The sequence below is a fragment of the Tiliqua scincoides genome, chromosome 5 (genome assembly GCF_035046505.1).
Source record: "Tiliqua scincoides isolate rTilSci1 chromosome 5, rTilSci1.hap2, whole genome shotgun sequence".
NCBI lineage: Eukaryota > Metazoa > Chordata > Lepidosauria > Squamata > Scincidae > Tiliqua > Tiliqua scincoides.
In genome coordinates, this window is record NC_089825.1 from 51353878 (window position 1) to 51374231 (window position 20354).

The 20354-nt window shown below is 42.9% G+C and overlaps 1 protein-coding gene across 1 annotated transcript in view; it reads right to left on the minus strand.

Annotated features, from left to right (window-relative positions):
- Window positions 1-3766: 3766 nt before the first annotated feature.
- The window catches only part of KIF15 (kinesin family member 15), a 46670-nt gene continuing 30082 nt past the window's right edge, over window positions 3767-20354 (minus strand). The window contains exons 25-34 of the mRNA XM_066627714.1: window positions 19805-19927; window positions 18582-18728; window positions 17425-17529; window positions 16782-16946; window positions 15920-16029; window positions 12934-13006; window positions 7323-7360; window positions 5323-5488; window positions 4747-4878; window positions 3767-4513 (exon numbers count right to left, since the gene is read on the minus strand). Coding sequence (XP_066483811.1) covers window positions 4442-4513; window positions 4747-4878; window positions 5323-5488; window positions 7323-7360; window positions 12934-13006; window positions 15920-16029; window positions 16782-16946; window positions 17425-17529; window positions 18582-18728; window positions 19805-19927 — 1131 coding nt within the window. The 3' untranslated portion in view covers window positions 3767-4441. The remainder of the gene's footprint in view (window positions 4514-4746; window positions 4879-5322; window positions 5489-7322; window positions 7361-12933; window positions 13007-15919; window positions 16030-16781; window positions 16947-17424; window positions 17530-18581; window positions 18729-19804; window positions 19928-20354) is intronic.

Consider the following 20354-nt stretch of genomic DNA (forward strand, 5'->3'; position numbering starts at 1 on the left):
GGGGAGGGGGTGCAAAACACTAAGTGAAAGCAAAGGCTTTCCCTACCATGACTCGCTCTGAAGAGGGAGGAGGTGCTTTACACAGGCATACCTGTGAATGAAAAAATTTAGCATTCCCCTCCCCCTATCAGGAATGCCAGAGCTGCTGTTTGGCCAGGGATAACAGCAGCAAAGGGAAGCATACTGGCCTCTGCCCTGAGCCAGAGGGCTCAGGCTGCTGAGCTGTGCGTTTGTTGGATTTTCAGTCTTTTGGCTTGAAATTATAATTACTATGATTTATTGTAATCTCTTGAGGAGCACGCAGTCCAACAGCAGGGATATAAATCCTTAAACAAAGTTATTAAGGGAATTTAAGGACTGTCTCATCCTACCCAAGCTCTGAGCCTTTCCTTTTGGGAAAGTTTGTAACAGTTGGAGCAAAAGGGCCAATAGTGATTGAGTAGAACAAAGCGTTAAGGATATCAGATGCATTCTTCATAGCTGAAGAATCAAAGATTAATGGTGGTCTCCCTAAGAGTGCAATGCCAAGTGACACACAAAATCTATGGTGACATACATGTTCTACCACTGTAATAATGCAAGGTGAAAGAGAAGGAGAGAGGAAGACAAAGTGTGTCTCACCCTTTGTCTCACCCTGGCAGAACTCATATGAGACAGTCCCAGAGATCATCCAGAGAGAGAGAGAGAGAGAGAGAGAGAGAGAGCGTGCAATTCAGTAGAAAAAGCAGCAGTTCAGCTGCAGAAAGAGATCTAAGATACAGGGATGTTTTCAGTCAAACAGACAACAGACTTAGCATTTCTATCCTCTTTTCCTTTTTTGAGCATGATGAGTCTAGGTTTTTTTAAGCTCCCCTCCTTTTCATTGTATATTTATCTCCATAATAAAGTTATGTTTTGTTGCATATATAGTCATGTCAATTTTCTTTTTATTTCATGCCGAACCACTGAGTTTTGTCACGAGCTACTGCACGCAGTCCCTGCACAGTTGACCCTTTGTGTGCACCTGTTACTAGGAATGCTCTAATACCCATATAACAGTGATACTGAGAGTAAGGTACAGTGACAGAATGGAGAGGCCAGCACCTGGCAGCCAGGAGATAAGAGCAACAGGACAGAGGAGGAAGTGAAGTGGGTGATGCTTAAGTGCCAACACTGCCAGTACGTTCAAGGACAGTCTAACTTGTCCATGTCTCTGAACAGTTCAGAATTTTAGGGCAGCTTTACAGTATTAAGCCTGGTCAACACATACACACAAGATGCTTGTAAATTCCCAAGATTTAAGAGTGAACTGTATGAAGTCAGGCTGCAAGGTAAGGAAAGAGGGAGAAGGATGCCATTTACTAGTGCTCCCCATGGTAAAAAAGGTGACCCTGAACATAAAAAAAACTTGTACCTGTTACAGAGATGCTCTAGGCCAGTTCCCTCACTGAAAGGCTAGTTTTCTACATACAGAGGATGTATTAGAGGAGAATCTTCAAAAATCCATTCTTCTCATCTGCAGTCCAAAGTGGGACATTATCAAGAATATCATTTTGCCATGTTCCAGGGTTGAAGCAGTCTATACTACAGCATAGATGAAAAGGTAAGAGCTATTGCAAACTATACCCCAATTAGCAATTCAGTAAAAGTGATTGCTAGAGATAAAAACTGGTCTAATGGTCTATCTCAGCATTTCTCAATGTTTGTCCCCCACTGTACAACTATTGCATGGCCCACCTACTGGAAGTAACTGGCAATGATGTCAGCATCAGTTATTTCCAGATTGGGAGGTCAGATGCAACACAAACACTGGTAAGAGGCTCAGGGCAGATGGGAAGGTGTTTTTGAGCTCTGGCCACCAAGCCAAGCCTCCTACTGCTACTTGTCACATTGTGTTGCTGGTCTCACTGTCAGGTCCTACAAGTACCACCAAACACCACCTCAAGTACCACTAGTGGTACAAGTAACACTGCTTGAGTAACACTGGTCTTAGAGATTTAAGTGAATACAGTGCCAGTTGAATAGACATTTCAATTAATCAGAGCTACAAAAAAGGAAACAGTCTCACATTTAGTTACAAAATCTTTATTTACATATTTTTCTTTAAAAAATGACCTTGTAAAATATAAAAACATTCACAGAATTTTAAAATCCCACCATAGCTGCCATAACATTTGTACTCTGGAATGCATCTTTATTTTGTATCACTAGAATTCAATGACTTCTTCCTTGTTGTCAGGGTAACTATAATTCAATAGGAGGTTTTTCATCACAAAGGATATGAAATTAGTTACATTTGCTTCAGAAAGGAGTTCAAGTGGTGACACTAATTCTGATGAGAAAGTTTGACCAGAATATTTACATAGATGAGACAACAGTTCCTGAAATAGTAATACCAACTGCAGAAATGGTTACATGAGGCTGCAGTCATCCTTTGATTAAGCTGGCAGCCAATTACTCCCACTTGGTCTAGCATAGACATGACAGCAGCATTTACTGTGTCATTTCATAGCCTAGGGTCTACTAAAATGAAGACAACCAGGACAAGATAAAGTTCCTCTACAGTTTCAATCAAGATTCTATTGAAACGATATATCTGCAAATATCTTTTTTCAGAGCTATTTTCATTTTGAACTCTGGTATAGTCAAACTATACTAAGGGCCAAATTCTACCCAACTTATCAGTGCCGATACAGCTGCAGCACAGCTCCAGAGTAACAAGCATTCTCTTACCTTGAGGAGGTCTTTGTCACTCCCTGCAACCGCAGGATGCTGCAACACCCTGTTGGCATGGCTGCATTCGCATTGGAAAGTAGGATAGGATTGGGCCCTAAATCTGAATTCTGGTACTGAATGTCTATTCAAGCAGTGACTGCAGTTCCAATCCACAGTTCTGTATATTTTGCTGAGAAAAGCAGTGAGTTAATGTGCTATTCTCAGCAGCCACAAAGATTTGTATTTTGTACATGAGCATTAAGTATAAGAAGTAAAGCTGCCTAAGGTTATTGAATGATCACTAGGTATGCAGTACTTTTGATTCAGAAAGGTCCAATAGTTGTTAAACAGAGTCCTGATTCAGACCTCAAGACACAGATCAGAGACAGTCTGGGGGCTTGCAAACATGCTCTTGTGTACCAGTTCCTACCTCCATTTCTTGGTTTCCTCTAACCATAATTTGCTGCAACATCCAAACAAGAAGAGCTATGCTTGAACCTAACTTGCAGACCATGATTTGAAACCACAGTTACTGCTGGGTTGGGAGGCCAGATGTGACATGACAAACACCAGTAAGAGATTCAGGGTGGACAGGAGGGCTTTTCTGAGCACAGAAAAGCATGCTTTGGAGCTCTGTCCACTGAGCCATGCCTCCTACCACTGTTTGTTGTGTTGCTGCTTTCATTACCAGGCAGCAGGTATCCTTGAGTCCAGTGCATACCACCAGACACCACCCAAGTACCATAGGTGGTACCTGTACCACTGGCTGAGAAACACTGACCGAGGTTAACACTGGAGAATTGTTATATTTCACAAAACTAACAATTCTTGTGCTTTAGTGCATAGGCCTCTTTTGCCTATGTACCAATTTCAAATTCTAAAGGTCTCCATATTTTTTTCCACAATACACATTGGAAAGATTCGTAGTTTTCCAAAATGAACCAGATATGCCTTTCAAAAATTGATATCCAGCCAGGAGTTGTGTGACAGTGCTGACATTCATGTGTGTTACCAATCTTGCATTGTTTCGTATTTAAAGTGAAACACATTGGCTAAAAAGGAGCACAAATTAAAAGAGACCAACACCACAATCCTATGTATGGTCTTCCAAGAAGTAAGTCTCATTGGAATTCAAAGGTGCTTACTCCCAGGCAAATGGATATTAGATTACAGACAGGAAACATACACACCAGATTACACTGCCCATTGTATTAGTTGCACATAACCTTAGTAACTGATAATTTTGTTGGATGAAAAGAGAACACTCACTTGCAGAACACATTTTTTCAGCAATTAAAAAAATGAATTTATTCACCACCTTGAGATAAATGTCCTCCACAGCCAATATATACACATACTGTGAGATAAGCATTACAGGGACATCTTAATAGCAAGTCAATTGTATGACAGAAATCCCCCACCCAGCTTGGAAAGACAAAATGCCTAAACATCATACTGATAGACAACAAGTAGAAACAGGCCTTCAAAGGTGACAAATTCCAGCACATACACCAGAAATGAATGAGACTGAATTAACAGGTTCAAGAGTAACACATACAAAGAATCTGTCTAAAACACTCAGATTATCTGCAATAAGAATGGGCTGCTCAGAACTACTACTTGGCTTGCTACATAGTATACAAAAACCCTGAGCAAAGGCACTTCCAAGTCAGTTGGAATAGGGCCAGGCCATGTTTCTTTGTTTCACAGATACCATTAAAATTTGTTGTTTTTTAATTCTTGATGTTCAGGATGGTTCTTGACGAAGTTCACTCCTTCCTTTCAAAAAAGCATTTTCAACACGAAGTACTTCATTTTCCTATAAAGAGCAACAGTTCTCATCTCAAATTGCAAGTTACTGTATTAATAAAGCCACTTAATATTAGCAAACTTAATACTTAGATCTGAAAATACCACTAATTCAGTTTTAGAAAAGCTGGTACAGCTAGAAGCAGCAGCTTTCACCTCAAAATACACCAAATGAAATGGTAGAGAGTGAAAAAGCTGATCAAGTATTCAAAAATAACATAATTGAACCTGATCTAACCTCACCTCTATCAGTTTAGCATGATCCTTCTTCAGCTTCACAAGATATTGGATCTTCTGATTTAAGTTCTGGTGACCTACCAGCTTCCCATTCTCTTCAGCCAGATACTCAACCTGTTTTCTTAGCAAGGACATCTCCTGCATTTCAAGAAAGGAACACCCATTGCTTTAACTTACTTTATTTTGTCTTCACTTGTAACAAGAGTTTATCTGACATTGTATGAAAATCAATGTGAACCAAGGGTTAGAGTGCTGGACTAGAAGTGGGAAAAGTCAGGTTCAAATCCCAACTCAGTGGACTGGGTGATCCTTTGCCAATCACCATCTCACAAGGCTGTTGGGAAGGATGGGGCAAAGCAAATGTTTTATCAATATGAGCTCCTCGGAGAAGGATCAAGCAGAAATGTAACCAAATGCTAGCCCAATATTTTTTAATATTCTTCTATCCGAGATCCTCCCATCAATAAAACAGTATGGTTATAATTTTATTCACTGAAATAGTCTCTTAGTTTGGGGTTAGTTCATTGTCTTTCATTAACAACTGAATCTTAAGTAAACTAACTCAAACCATGCCTTACAAACCTTCTCAATTTTTATTCGCTCTTCAGAGATTTCTTCTAGTTTTGATCTCATGTTTTCTTTTTCCTGGAATGCCTTTGACTCCAAAGCTCGTGTTCGTTCTACTTCACGAGTCAATTCCCAATATGCAGCCTCCTTGGTATCAAGATCATTCCTGACTTTTTCGAATCTGTATTAATTGGAAAATTGCATGTCACCCTGAAGTGCATTTCTTAATTGCTATTTGTAAAATATACTAAATTTTTAACTTTTCCTGCAACTACTTGTAAAAACACGTAGAAGTGAATAATTGACTACATCTCCAGCCAGAATTCAAATTGCCCAGTCTTCTACTGTTTGCTACTTGGAAGTAAATTCTAGAATATTACCCTTATTCATTACCTCTCCCCAGAGCCTGAGTGTTGAAAATACTGTGTTTCTTTTATTCCAAAATAATTCAATGAACTAACATGCCGTTCACTTGATCTGCTTATAAGACCACTAGTGCAAATTAACATTCTGTGACTTCAGATTGAGTTTTGTTTCAGATATAGTTTTGTACTTGTAAGTGCATGTCACCCCATGTATAACTCATGGGGTACAGTAAGTCACTGGTTGATCACCTGAACCAACATTTTGTACTTGGCTTCAGTTGGTGGACTTCAAGGTCCTAGTTAACCAAATGGATCCTACATGCCAGAAATCTGCTCTTAGGGGACTGTAATCCTGGAAGTCATCTATATAGTATAAGCATTAAAAGTTACATTAAATGGTTGCAGATAAATATACTTCAAAAATCTGATCAGATACTTTAAAGTCAATATGAAGCTTTTTGCTGCCATCTGCTGGTTGAATGCAATTTAGAGGTCTAAGGACTGGAAAACAAGACTGTACTCTAATGGGAATACTCCCCCTTTGGCAGCTTTTACAACTCTCTGCCTTGTGCAAAAAGAGAACTGTGTTTGTGGTATCTTAATGGTGGTGCTAATATGCGCACTTGCTGTGGTAATAGGGATTGAGAGCATGAGGAAGAAGAGGGGTTGAGTTCAAGGAGGATGCATCTCTCCTCCTCTTCCTTCTATAAGACTTTGTGATGTGCTAAATACAATTTTCTTAATCCAAGAATTTCAGGGTGGGGGGATAGGGTGGACCGAAGTGGAAGTACCACTGATCAACTCTTCCATGTTGTACACCAGTGGGAATGGCATTCTCTGCACTGGAATCACTGGCAGGCAAGGTCCCCAAAGCAGCTGCTGTGCCCAAGGTGGGCAACTCATTCCTCCAACATGCAAACTTTTTCCTTCTGAGATGCTGGTGGACATCTTGAACCTGCCTCCCTTTGCCAGCTCTAGAACCATGGCTGTAGAGAGGGGAAGACTTCAGCATAGCAGCACTTTCCCTTTCCTGAGGAAGAAGCCAGGTGAGGCAGGGAAAACCCTGTGGCATAGTTATCCAAAACTTTAAGAGAATCTTAAAGAGGAAGGGGAGGGGAGAAAGGCTCTAACATTCAATTTTCCAGGCAGCAGCAAGGAACCAAGATGTAGTTTGCTGAGTGACAAGCTCAGCCTGAGGTAGCAGAAGAGTCACATCTACATTTCCAATAAAATCCCTGGCGTTGAAGACTGGCTGAAGCCCCATTTACTGTGTAGAAAGAAGGAAAAAACCCTCAAGCTCTCTTCTAACTCCTCTCTGAGAGGCACAGCAGGTGTCTTTAAAAGATTAAATATCTAGTCCTTACATTAAGAAAGGCAGAGAAAAGACAATGGGTCTATAAATTAAAAAAAGCTTTTAAAAAGGTCATCCTGAATCAGGTGTTCAAAGACTAATAGGGAACCATTGCACTTCATGAAGGGAAAGCCAAAAGACTAGAGGCTCTACTTTCTGAGGGGGATTAGAAGCCCTTTCTGATTGGCCCTGCCTATTACTAATAAAGAGGATCAAACTATTCCTGCCAGGCTGACTGAGTGTGAAGAGTTAACATTTATATATAGGATTTTTTTTATACACACATATTAAAAACTTACTCTGATCTAAGTTTCAGCATTTCTTCCATTGCTTTAACCTGGAGAAAAAAATACAAATATCATAACTCCAGTATTTAGAAGTTATAGCAACAATTATGCAAAGTGGATCACCAGCAGCAAAGTTATTCTCTGAAATAAAATAAGCACATCAACACTATAAATATTACACTATCTGCGGTAGCTGCTATACAGCCTGCATTTGCCTTTGAATTTAACAGAATCTCTCTCATTTCTAGGGCTTACTGTTAAGCTCTGCAACTATAAAACAAAAACTAAAAGATTGCTTTTGCTAGAAAGTGCAGAGGAATGAACACCACATTCCATAGTCACATTAAGTTGATTTCATTCAAAGGTAATACCGATTTAAAGGTAATTTTATCAACAGGCAAATGTGGCTTGGCTGACTCTCTACCACCAGCATTGCTTGTTGCTCTGGAGAGTCTTTTGGGGCTGCAGATGGGGGGAGAATAATTGGCAATATTACCCCCTCAAATAGAAAAAAACAGGAATTTGCCTTACCTGGGTACGTCTTGTTCCTAGTGGAGGCAGGGGGCATTCCTCACAATGGGATTGTCCCTAGCTGCTGCTGGAGGCAGGGCCAACGAAAAGGTGCGTGGAGCTCCACAAGCACAGGGATCCAGTCCCCAGACACTACTTGCTGAGCTGTGACAGGATCCTCATATGCACTACTGTGACCAGTTGCAAACTTGCATCACAATTGTACTGTTTGGAAAACTGCTTTGCAGATAAATAGGTTTAATACCCCAGAAACAGAAGGGTTTGAACAAGGGAAATAGGTCATAGGAAACCCTAAATACCGCCTTTATGTTTATGCAGTAGACTGAGCAATTCCCTGAAGTGTGGTGGGTTTCATTGGTGAGGAATGCCCCCTGCCTCCACCAGGAACAAGACTTACCCAGGTAAGGCAAATTCCTGTTTTCCCTGGTGGAGGCGTGGGCATTCCTCACCAATGGGATCTACCAGAGCAGTATCCCTCGGGGGGGGGGGGGCAGTTAGATCACTCACTCTCACACCTTCAGTACCCTCTGAAGAACTTTCTTCCTGAAGGAAGCCTGTGCTGAGGCTGATAGATTTACCTTGTAGTGTTTAAAGGAAGTGTGAGGTGATGACCACATGGCAGCCCTGCATATAACCTAGAGCGATGCCACACTTTCAAATGCTGCCTAAGTAGCTGCCATCTAATGGAAATAAGCCTTTAAACCACCTGGAGGTTGTAAACCAGCTGCCTTGTACACCATGAGGATGTGAACTCTCAGCCATTTAGCTAGAGTTACCGGGGACACCTTCTCACCCATGGTAAGTTACAGATAGAGCGTCCGTCTTCCTGAATGGGCGACTGCGTTCTGTATGGAAGCTTAGGACTCTTCTGACATGTAGTGCGTGCCAAGCCTTTTCCCTTGTATGTTTAGGATTAGGACAAAATGATGGTAAAAACTAGTTCTTGCTGTCAATGAAAAATTGAATTAACTTTAGGTAAGAAAAATGAGTCAATCCTAAGTACCTTGGTGTGTGGAATACACATACGTCAGGATGGATAAGGCCCCCCCATTCAGATACCCTTCTTTCCGATGTTATAAGCTACTAGAAAGGCAGTTTTATATGACTGGACTTCATGGGACTATGGCCACAGGCTCGAAGGAAGGACTCATTAAAGATGTTAGGACCCTGTTCAGATCCCAATTTGGAAGCCTATGAACAGGAAGAATGTTCAGTAACACTACCCCTCTGAGAAAATGTTTGGGGGGGGGTCTGAAGATAGGCAGATAGTCCCACCCCCTTCCCCTAGGATTCCTTGGAGAGCCGCTATTTGACAATGTAGCAAATTAGTTCTAAGCTCCTTGACTAAGCCATCCTGGGGAAACTGCAAGATAACAAACACATCAGGTGAGGTAGGAGAGAAAACCTTATCCCTGCACCAGTCCCTAAAGGTTTTCCAGGTGGTCCTATACATGTTTCAAGCACTCAGAGGATAGTCTGGGCTTTATAACTCTATCGGAGAAGCCCAACTGGTGCAATTCCAACTTTTCAACCTCCACACTGTCAATTGGAATCTGTGTGGTTGTGGGTATTGTAAAGGGCCTTGTAAGGGTAGATCTGGCCAAACTGGAATCTCCCAAGGTTCCTGTCTTAATAATTCTATTATGTTTGGGTACCAACCTGGCTACTTTTGTGCCACTAGAACAACTTAGGAGCCCTTGAGATCAAGGGCTTCGATAGTGCATCCACCATTTCCACTCCCTTGTCTCTTACCCTGGAGTAGAATTTGTTAAGTTGCGAGTTTTCTGCAGTAGCCAACTACCTACTATGGGTGTCCGAATCTGGTCCTTAGTTTCTGGATGCAACCTGCACTCTGTTTCCGAGAGGCTCCATCTGCGTAAGCAGTCTGCCTCTATGTTCTTCTCCCCTGCTAGGTGTTAAGTTGTGAGATAACTGTTTTGTTTGTTTGTTTTTGTGGATGCTGTCTGTTCTTACTAGAACATGACAATGGCAGAAATTAGGTTTGAGCTGAAAACAGAGCAAGATAGATAGATCTCAGCTCCAGGAGACTGATGCTTTGAGACATCTCCTGAGAGGAATAATGACCCTGAATCACTCTGCCATTTAGTTGGGCCCTCCAACCAAATATGCTGACATCTGTGGTTAGGATTACTTGTTGCCAGTCCTGAAGGCTCACCCCTTGGACAACTGTCCATTGTACACATTGTACACTGCAAATCCCTCTTCAGGGGTGGTGGAATCAGAGTGTGGAAGTGGCATCTCCTCACCAGAGACACTCCTGAAGAGTTCTGGTGTAGAATTGGGCCTAGCTGACCAGCTGGCGACAGAATCAACATTCATAGCAGGTGGACCAGCGTCATGATATCTGCCTACTTGACTGAGAATCGTGTCTGTGATCCTCTGTCATCTCTGTTGGCAAAAAGGCATGGAAAATGTGGGTATTGAAAAATACTCGCAGGTGTTCCAGTATCTGGATGGGAACCAGTAAACTGTTTGACTGGATTATCACAAAACCATGAGTTTGCAGGCAGAGCACCATCTGGTGCGTATTGAGCTCTGCTTGTTCCCTGGACGACACCTTTATTTAAAAGTCATCCAGGTGAGGGAAAAGAAACTTTGTCTGAGATGTGCCAATAGTAGCACTAACACTTTTGTGAACCCCCTTGGGGAGGTCATTAACCCAAAGGGAAAGGCATGGTACTGAAAGTGGGAGGATTTGTAGGAGACCTCAGATACCTTCTGTGATTTTACAAAAACAGTTCAGCCACCTTAGATCTAGGATTCCATGCCTCTCTCCATTCCGCTTCAGTACTGGAAAGAGCACCGAGTAAACCCTGGTACCTCTCTCAGCAGAGGGAACTGCCTCTATTGCCCCAATATGAGGTAGGTGGTATATGGCTGCTAGGATAGCTGCATGTTTATTTGCATCCCTTGATTCTGAGATCTGCCAGAACCTGTCCCTTGGTTTCCTTACAAATTCCAAGGAATAGTCTTTGGATCTGGAGAATAGAGTCCCCAGTAATCTACTTTGAGATTGCACAAGCACAAATTTCTTATGGCCACCACACTGGAGGTGGTAGCTCTAGAACAAATAGTCAGCTGAGAAAGCAGCTAGCAAGGATACCTTTTCCAAATTGTCTTGATTGGTTTGGATAAGGTGTTGTTGTTCCTCCCAGAAATTGGTGGCTCTGGAGAAAAACAGATTGGCTGCTGAGGCTCTGAGAGCAAATGAAGTAGTCTAGAAAGCTCTCTTCAGCTATGTATTAATGCATTTGTTGCAGGGGACACAAGGGCCATGTTCCCCATCTGAAAGGATCACGGCCTGAGAAGACAGTGCTGCAACAGGTGCATCCATTCACTGATGGTACCTTGAGAGTTTATCTAAGATTCCCTTAGGAAGAGAGTAAAACTTACTCATAAGTTTGGTGTCTCACTAGCCGTGCAGTGAGGAGGACCACTCCATCTCCATCATTTTAGGATGGGTTCTGGAAAAAGGCATCTCTGCTGGCCTCAGTGGACCCTGAGGAAAGAGACTTTCTGGAGAAAAGTTAGAGTTGCAGCACTGGCTCTCATTCTGAGGCTTTAAGGCTCAATGGCTTAATAACCTTATCAAATAACCTGGAAAAAACTCCCTCTGGAAAGAGGTTTTTTCCATTGATGTGAGCTTCTGCGCTCTCCACATTCTCACCATTTTTTTTTTTTTGGTCCTTTACTGATGAATGGGCAACTCTGAATCTGAGGAGTCAGATTGACCTGAACATTGTGAGGGAGAGCTGGAAGGGACAGGGTTCCTCAGCGCCTGAGGCTGCTTTCCCTTTTCCAACCATGGTCTTTCAGTTTATGAGGGAAAAACAGAGGCTGGGCAAAAAGAGCGGGAAAACAAACCCCTTACTGGGTTACTCACTGCATGTGAGGAAAATGTTGCCCGCTGAGACACAAAATGGCACCCGCTGAGGTAAAAAACAGAGCCGATGCTTATGAGCGTTGGGCAGGCTCTGGGCACACTGCTGGAGAGTCCTGCCCGACTGCCCCTGACACTGCAATAATGCCTTGATTGATGGGCATGCCTCTGTTCCTCAAACCTGCCGCCACCTCAGAGAGGCATGGACCAGGCACTGTCAGCCCAAACAGCTGAGATACAAAATGGCGCCTGCTGAGGTAAAAAAACAGAGCCGATGCTTGTGAGCATCGGGCAGGCTCTGGGCACGTTGATGGAGAGTCCTGCCCGACTGCCGCTGACACTGCAATAGTGCCTTGCTGGAGGGGTCTGCCTCTGTTGCTCAACCTGCTGCCACCTCAGAGAGGCACGGACCAGGCACTGTCAGCCCCACCTGCTGAGCTAAAAAATGTCACCCGCTGAGCTAAAAGCAGACCTGATGCTTGTGAGCGTTGGGCAGGTTCTGGGCGCTCATGGAGTCCTGCCTGATCACCCCTGAACACTGCAATAGTGCCGGGTCGATCCAGGGGTCTGCCGCTGACCCCCAAACCTGCCGCCACCTCAGAGAGGCGCAGACCAGGAGCTGCCAGCCCAAGCAGCAGTTTCCCTCACAGTGGGAGAAATGGTGAAAAAAAGCGGCAGTTAATGTTTCTGCGGTGAAGAGAAATGGGCCTCAGCCGCATCTGTCAGGCAAAAACGCTCCTCTCTCTGGAACTCAACGGACCCGACTCGCTGAGGAGGGAAGTTGAGACGGCTAAAGAGAACCATTTTCCCTTTGCTTTGAAATCACTGAGGAGGAGCTCCAAAGGAGATGACCGAACTCCATCGAGGCAGGGACGGTCTGGGGACTGGATCCCTGTGCTTGTGGAGTTCCACGTGCCTTTTCGTTGGCCCTGCCTCCAGCAGCAGCGAGGGACAATCCCATTGGTGAGGAATGCCCCTGCCTCCACCAGGGAACAGAAGTGTTTCCAGTAGCATAAGTTGAAGTTTGGACCAAGATAAAAAAATACAAAGTCATTTATTCTTAGTTTCAATTTTTTTTGGGGGGGGGGGGCTACAAATCACAAGCAGCATTACTAAAATAATGGACCTGTCCAACAAAAACATAACATGTGAGACATGAGATAGCCATAAATAAACCAAGATACACAAAACCTTTGCAAGTCTCTCTTCAGCAATTTCCTTTTCTCCGTCTCTTAGGTCTTGAAGATCTGAGTGCTTTGGGCCACTGTAAGAAAGCATTACCATTTATATAATGAACTTGTTTCAAATGCCTAAAGCACTTCACATATATTCTCAAAGAAACCTTTACCCACAGCCCTGCAAAGTAGGCTAATACTACTATTATATTATTGCAGCTGAAGGGTCAAAACTGAGAACCTAGCAGCCTGACTTACTGCATATACTCACCTTTAGGTAAAAAAATTTATGCCTAAAAAAAGAGCCTGAGATCCTGGGTTGACTTATATGCGGGTCAATGCAGTGAATGGGGCAGAGTCCTCTGGGAGCTTCTGGGAAGCTTATGGAGGCTCAGCAGCTGTCTGGTGAAGTGTGTGTGTGTGTGTGTGTGTGTGTGTGTGTGTGTGGAAATGGGCTGAGAAGCAGGAAGCAGGTGGAGAAAAAGGAGACGTTTTACCAGTAATTACGGTATTCAGAGGCAGCCATTTTAGCCTCTTCTCCAGACAGGAAGAGAAGCGAAGACGCTTCTGGGAATTGTAGTCTGTATGGGCTGCTGCTATGGAAGTGCAGCACAAACTCCCACAAAGCCTCCCCACAATTCCCAGAAGCCCCTTTGTCTCCCTTCTAGTTTGGAGAAGGGAAATGCCTCCTTTCTTTTGCTGCTGCCTCTTAACATTCCTGGCAAGTCATTTGCAAAGAATTTTACCCCCCCCCCCCAAGTTTAGGGGTCTGATTTTTAAAATCCCAGGATGTGATCCTCATTTCCTTCTGAAACAAGGTCCCAGGTTGCAATGCACCAGTACTTAAGAGTAACACCCATGGAAAGCAGTGGGTCTGCTTCTGAGGAAAGAGGGTTGCAACTGTGCGCAGATCAGTCCTTGTTGCTCATCTCCCTGCTGTGAACTGAATTGCACACTCCCAATTACATGTTTTATGTTGCATGTTATATGTAGCGCCTCTGGCTTAACACACCAGGCAAATTAAAGAAGGATTTGATTGATGATTCTACTGGTATGTTGTTTACAGGCACTTACTCTGACAGTATTTACACAAATGTTGTGAAGTCCAGAATTTTAAAAGTTAATGTCCAAAATGCATTTTATGATCTTTTATTTTATTTTTAATTACAGTTTGAGACGAATTATTCACATGGGTTCCATTCCAAGCACTCGCGTGGATGGCAAAAAAACAACACTATAGCAAATCAATTAAAAAAACAAAGTTTCTTTGCTCAGGTGATTTAAAAACATCCTTGGCAACCTTTGTGATGTAAGATAAGGATCATTAAGAAGACAATCCATCAATCATTCTTCCTCCAAGAGCTTACAAAGGCACTTCACTCAGCCCCTCCCTTCACCAATGCAAAATGATCACCTTTCTTTCACTTGCTCAGGGGGAAGGGAGGGGTCTGCTGGAGAGAGAAGGATTGATGGATTGTCAGCCGGCTGCCCTCTCTCTCTCATTAAGGAAGCTATTGTAAAAGGACTGTTCAGTTTTTTAAACTGATTTTAAAGGGGTGCATTTTCCCCTTCTCCAGGGATCAGCACACTCCTCATTTGCAGGGGCCATTTGTGTTGAGTCATATCCGTGTTTAAAAAAATCTGTGTTTAAATAGACTGGACCTGTAATTAGAAACTGTACAGTTTTTAGGTAACAATTACTGGAAGTTTATTTTTCAGGATCTGGCTTCAGATAAAATCAGACAAAATTATAGTCAGACCCTCCTAAGTTTAACCCTTGACTTATCTGGGGGTCATAGAAAATTTCATGATTTGGAGCTCAAAACCTGCCCTCGACTTATCTGTGAGATCGGCTTGTAGGTGGGTGCCTGTGGTAGGTCGCTGTGGTCCCAGTCCTGACCTTTGCACACCGGCTCACTGCCAGCGTGCACTGTCACGAACATGCTGTAAGGCACGCCTGTGACCATTAGCGTGGGGCCAGTGCCAGCTGGAGGCCGCTGGACTGCCACCAGGTGCTCCATGCGAAGCGCTCGGTGGCAGAGTAGTAAGTGGAGTTGTGGGGGAGGCATTCTGGGGTGGGGAAGGCATGACAGGGGATGGAGCTGGGTACGACTGGCAGAGCTCTGTTCTGTTGGATCCAGAGCCCTGTGTCAGGCCTCATGGCCCGACATGGGACTCCTTTACTCTGTGCTGGCTAAATAACTGCCACAGAATAGCCCCATTGCGGGGCTACTTTCCTTACCCAGGGGAAGGGGATGAATGTCCCCTTCCCCCGAGGAGCTGCCAATAGCTGCCCGGCATGCTCAGTATGCTGTGGCAGTCATTTTGGTGCAGCGACAGCCCCCGTGCACTGGACAGCTCAGGACTGGACTGTTAGTGAGCAAGCTCATGGATGAAGTATGTCACACAAAGGATTCCAATAAATACACCAGTTTTCAAAAAGCTAATAATACACCAAGGTTCCCAAGGTGTGCATAATGGGATGTCCCCGGTGGCCCCTCCTAACTGCTCTTCTGGGTGCTGCCATCTTGAATCTCATGAAATCTCACAAGATTTGGGCATCACCATCTTGGGAGATTCAAGATGGCAGTGCTAGTCTGAGCCAGGAAAGAGAGGCTGTGGGGGAGTCATGACACAGGTATGTTTTGGGAACCACTGAATTATACTATTTCATGAGTCTAAAGAGGCTTTTAGCTTTGTTTTCTCAAATGAAGCCCTCATATCACACAGCAACACATCTCTGGGCACTAAGGAGGGTTTCAAAAGCACTTTGCTACAGCAAAGGAATCTGATGTTTAAAGAGATGAAGTCAAGGAGTCTACTGGGTCAGCACAAGTCCCTTGGGAGCCTAAGTAGCATTTCGGACCTTGATCAGAACCTGGAATATTACTGGTATTTCACATTTGCCCCCCTTAAAGTTTGCACACCACAAAATTGCTCCCTTTACTTGTTCCTAAAAGATTTTCATGGGAGCTGTCCTTTTACTTAGCATTGATTTGTACCTGATTTTCATTCTTCTCCTGGCTTCTTCAAGTTGACTCTGTAGATTTCTGTTATTCTCCATTAATACCTGCATTTCCAGACGGGTATTTTCCAGTTCACATAACTGAGTCTATATCAAAGAGGACAAATTGATCCAGCTGATTTGAAGTCAAACATTTCAAAACAAACATTTCAAGGATTCTTGAAGCACTTGCATGATTTTGTAAGATGGAAACATGAAAATCTCTCAGAGTTTAGAAAGGCAAAAGTGGAACCAATTTGCTTATCATTAATGATTTACACAATGCTAAAGTTCAATTGCACTATGCAAAATTAAAATTACTGTTTCAAGAAGGCAGTAAAGCACACCTAATATATAATACCACAGTAGCCTTCAAATTATCACAGTGGTTCTCAAATTCTCAGGGAGAATTTGAGCCACAGTAAGTGTGTGTGGGGGCGGGGGAAGGCAGGGACATGATCTGCTGGATTGCACTATTTTGGAGAGGTATAGGGGCTTGCTGCCACTTACCAGAGCCTGCAGCAGCCTCCCGGCGGTGCAGGGAGCCCCCACGCCAGCCTTCTTCCCAAAACTGGAAGTAGTTGCAATCACAATTCTGAGGGTCTCTGCAGCATGGAGAGCCCTATGGAGGCTGGCACGGGGGCTCCCTGCACACCCGGGAGGCTGCTGCAGGCTCTGGTAAGTGTCAGCAAACCCCTGTGCCCCTCCAAAACGGCACAATCCAGTGGGTCACATTGCTGCCTCCCTGCCCCTTAATGGTGTAGAGGCCAGGGTTCTCTGGTTGGGGCGTCACAATGCTGCAGTTTGAGAACCACTGAATTATCAGATTAAATTTATGAAGTGATAGTTACAGTATTTACCTTTAGTCTGAGAATTTCAGTATTTTTAACATCTCTTTCATTATTCAATTCAGATACAAGGTGTTCCAGGGTAATTGTAGAGGCCCTCCGGTCTGCTATCTCCTGCTCTTGTGTTTCTAACAGTTTTGCTAGATTTGTGTTGAAGTTAGGTGGAGTTTTGGGGCTCTATGAAGGAACAATAAAAACCACTTAATTTATTGGAACATACTCCTTTAGAATATCCTGCAAGTTGCTCATCATAAGATAGATTTGCAAGACCATAATGAAAGCAGTGCAAACAATGGGTTCCAGATAAATCTTGAATGAGTATAAGTAAACTTCTTTAAGGAAACTTAGTGTCCCATGCACCCCACTGAAAGCTTCTTCTGAGAACCAGGGGATCCTCAGTGCACCACAGCATGAGGAAGCTATGGGGGTGGGGGGCTGAGATACACTGCTTAAATTGGGAGGAGTTTGCCTTCTACAATAGCAATGTCCATCACAGTGTGGAGAAGGCAACAGCTGCTTTAAATAGTGGCTGCAATGAATTTAGGTTTCAATTGACATTCAGTGATTTTGCTATTTAAAATTAAATTCACATACCATTCTGTCTATCTCTCAATCACACACTTTTTCATGAAAGTAACTGTATCATCAAAAATACCTCGGACAGTGCCTCAAAAGCAGATTCCAAAGAACCATCTAACTGGCGCAGCTTAAACTCATATTCATTTTTCCTGTTTTCGATTTCTTCTGTTTTTATATCCAGCTGGAAAAAAGCCAACAGACTGAATAACTGGTAAAGGCCACAAATTGTTGCCTTTCTTCAACAAAATAAGCAAAACATGGTTTAAAGCATTTCTCCAAGTATCTGGAATATTTGATTATTTCATACCACCAGTTTCTAATGTTACTATTTATTGGAAAGACAATGCTCATCTGTAAGAATTTCTATAAGAATGAAGTCTAGGTTAGGCATTTTTCTGATATACAGGTATGCATAGATTGATGTTCCCACCACTGACAGACCACATATACAGAGGTCCCTTGGGTGTGCTCGGTCTCAGGCAAACCACTAAGAAGCTCACTGAAAGTGCTCTGAAATTGCCCTGCCTCTTGTGCATTCCCTGCTGAAAGGCCATTCTTTGCTTCTCACTGGCTGCCCCACTGCGGATATTTATTTCTCCAGCTGCTAATTGCTTTCTCTCACATCTGAGAATCTGATGCATGAGCTCTTTTGTTAAATTTGATTTAACAGTCACAGTCAACTTACAATTTAAAGTGCTCAGTATTAATCTGGTCACATGCTTCACTGCCAGGCTGTTGACATAGCAAAAGTAATAGGGGGTGGACAGGGAAGAGAAATCATGGATTACCCTGCAACTTTTGTATTATAAGGTTCAAGCTATTCAAGAGGAAGGAGCTTCCTTGCCTGCTAACTGTGGCAAGTCTAATCCTCTACTTTAAAGTTAATTTATAGACACAGGCTCACTACAATAAGATGTCTGTAAAGCTTACAGTGTTTGCAATAGTAAACCAAGCCACACAGTACCACAATATGTGATCTAGTTGGTCAGTCCTTGCTGCTAGTACTCTTACTTCTGAACACTGAATGAGAGAACAAGTGTGTTGTGTGCACAAGAGGGTCGGGTAATCATGTTCCATTCCATTCATCATTTATTTAAACTAGCCAGACTTATACATATAGGAGCATCCTTCTTATGACAAAAATGCAACTGATTTAGGCTATGATAGAAATATATGCAAGTCAATAAGGTTTCTTTCCTACCATTTCCAAGCAGAAATAATACCCATATTTACCTGCTTTTGAAGTTCTTGAATTAATGCTTCTTTTCTAGTTAGGTCTTCTTGTGCAGACTGAAGAAGCACTGCATGATTTTTGGAAGCTTCTGTCAGCTTGCTTAGCTGCTCAGAGGTATGGTGCAAATCTTCACAAAGAAGCTCTTTCTATGCAAACACAGGCCAGAGCAGTAATGAAAATGGCAATTGACATGCCTCATGACACAAATGGTATATATACACATAGCCTTTACTGTCCATTTTTCCTCTCAGCAACCCTTTAAAGTAACTGCATAGGTTCCACTAAAGTGCCATAGCCATTATTTTAAAACTAAGTCAACACATTACAGTGCATTGTTAAGAAATGTGATTTTCTACCCTAAAATGAGTTAATATTGTGTGCAGTATATCATCGTATTTCTAATCCCACTGACTATTTTAATTGCATAACTCAAACAGCTCACATTAAGGTGGGAGCTGGAAAGGGGACTTGCACCGATTCCATTTCGTACACTAGTACAAAGACCCGAATCTAAGCCTCAAAGAAGGATGCTTGCTACATGAGATGTACTTCCTTGCCTGCAGAATAGCGTGGGAGCTCTGCTCCTCCATGCAATGAATTCTGACTCTCTCTCAATAATGCATACAGCAGAGATACGACAGAAGCTTCCCTCATCAGCATTAGATATACTGTCTAGTAAACTTCTGAAATTAGCAGCTAATGCACTTAGAAAAAGGTTCAGAACTGGAGCTTTGTGAAGGTCCAGTTATTTTGAAGCCGGCAGAACTGGATTCTTCCATACCACCGTACCATCTCAATCCACATAATATATAGAATGGGCCTAACTCTACTGGTCTTCATAGGTTTCCAATAACCAGTGTTGACTAGAACTGTATGCAAAACCATGAATATTTGAAGTCTGATTTTTAAAGAAGAGCTGTTTTTTTTTTTTTTATAAAGAGCATGCTGGCCATTTCTTATCCTAGCTATATGCTCTCTACACCAAAACATTTAGGGCACAATCCTAACTCACTTTCCCGCACCAATGTAAGGGCAATGCAGCTCCTAGGTAAGAAAACAAACATTCCCTTACTTTGAGGAGATCTTCATGAGTGCCCCCCCCCCCAACTGCAGGATGCAGCACACGTCCCACTGGCACAGCTATGCCAGTGCTGGAAAGTGGGTTAGGATTTGGGCCTTAGTCAACTTAAGAGATACAAAGTCAGCCATAATCAATTCTTACCTCAATTCTGTCTGCAGTGTGTGCTCTCTCCAAGGCTTCCCTCAGCTCCTCAATCTGCCTTTCTTGATTTTCTATCACAACTTTGCTTTCCTCTTTTGAGGCCAAGGCAGAATTATACTTGCACTAAGAAAGCAAGAATGTAAAGTTATGGTAGAAAACTCATCTTTCAGCTCTATGGCACTACAAACAGGTCAGTAGAGAAAATTGATAAACATATCTATTCTAGTATATATCATAAAGCCACACTCAATTCTTCCTTATTAAACAAATGGGGAAACAAATATAGTGGCTTACGAAATAAACAACTTCACCAAAAATGCCCACCATCTATTACAATTTATGTACGAGTGATCCAGGTTACCAGGAGAATATTAGTGAATGGCCACTAGATTCTCCTAGATCTATCACTATACGTTTTTCAGCTTTTTTGAACATCAGAGTTTCTGCTGAAGCTCACACTTTTGAAAGTCAATATCAGATTTTTCTAGCCCAGAGAGGTGCAATGAGTAATTCAGTTTCCAAGACAGTCCAGAGACACACAAAGCAATCA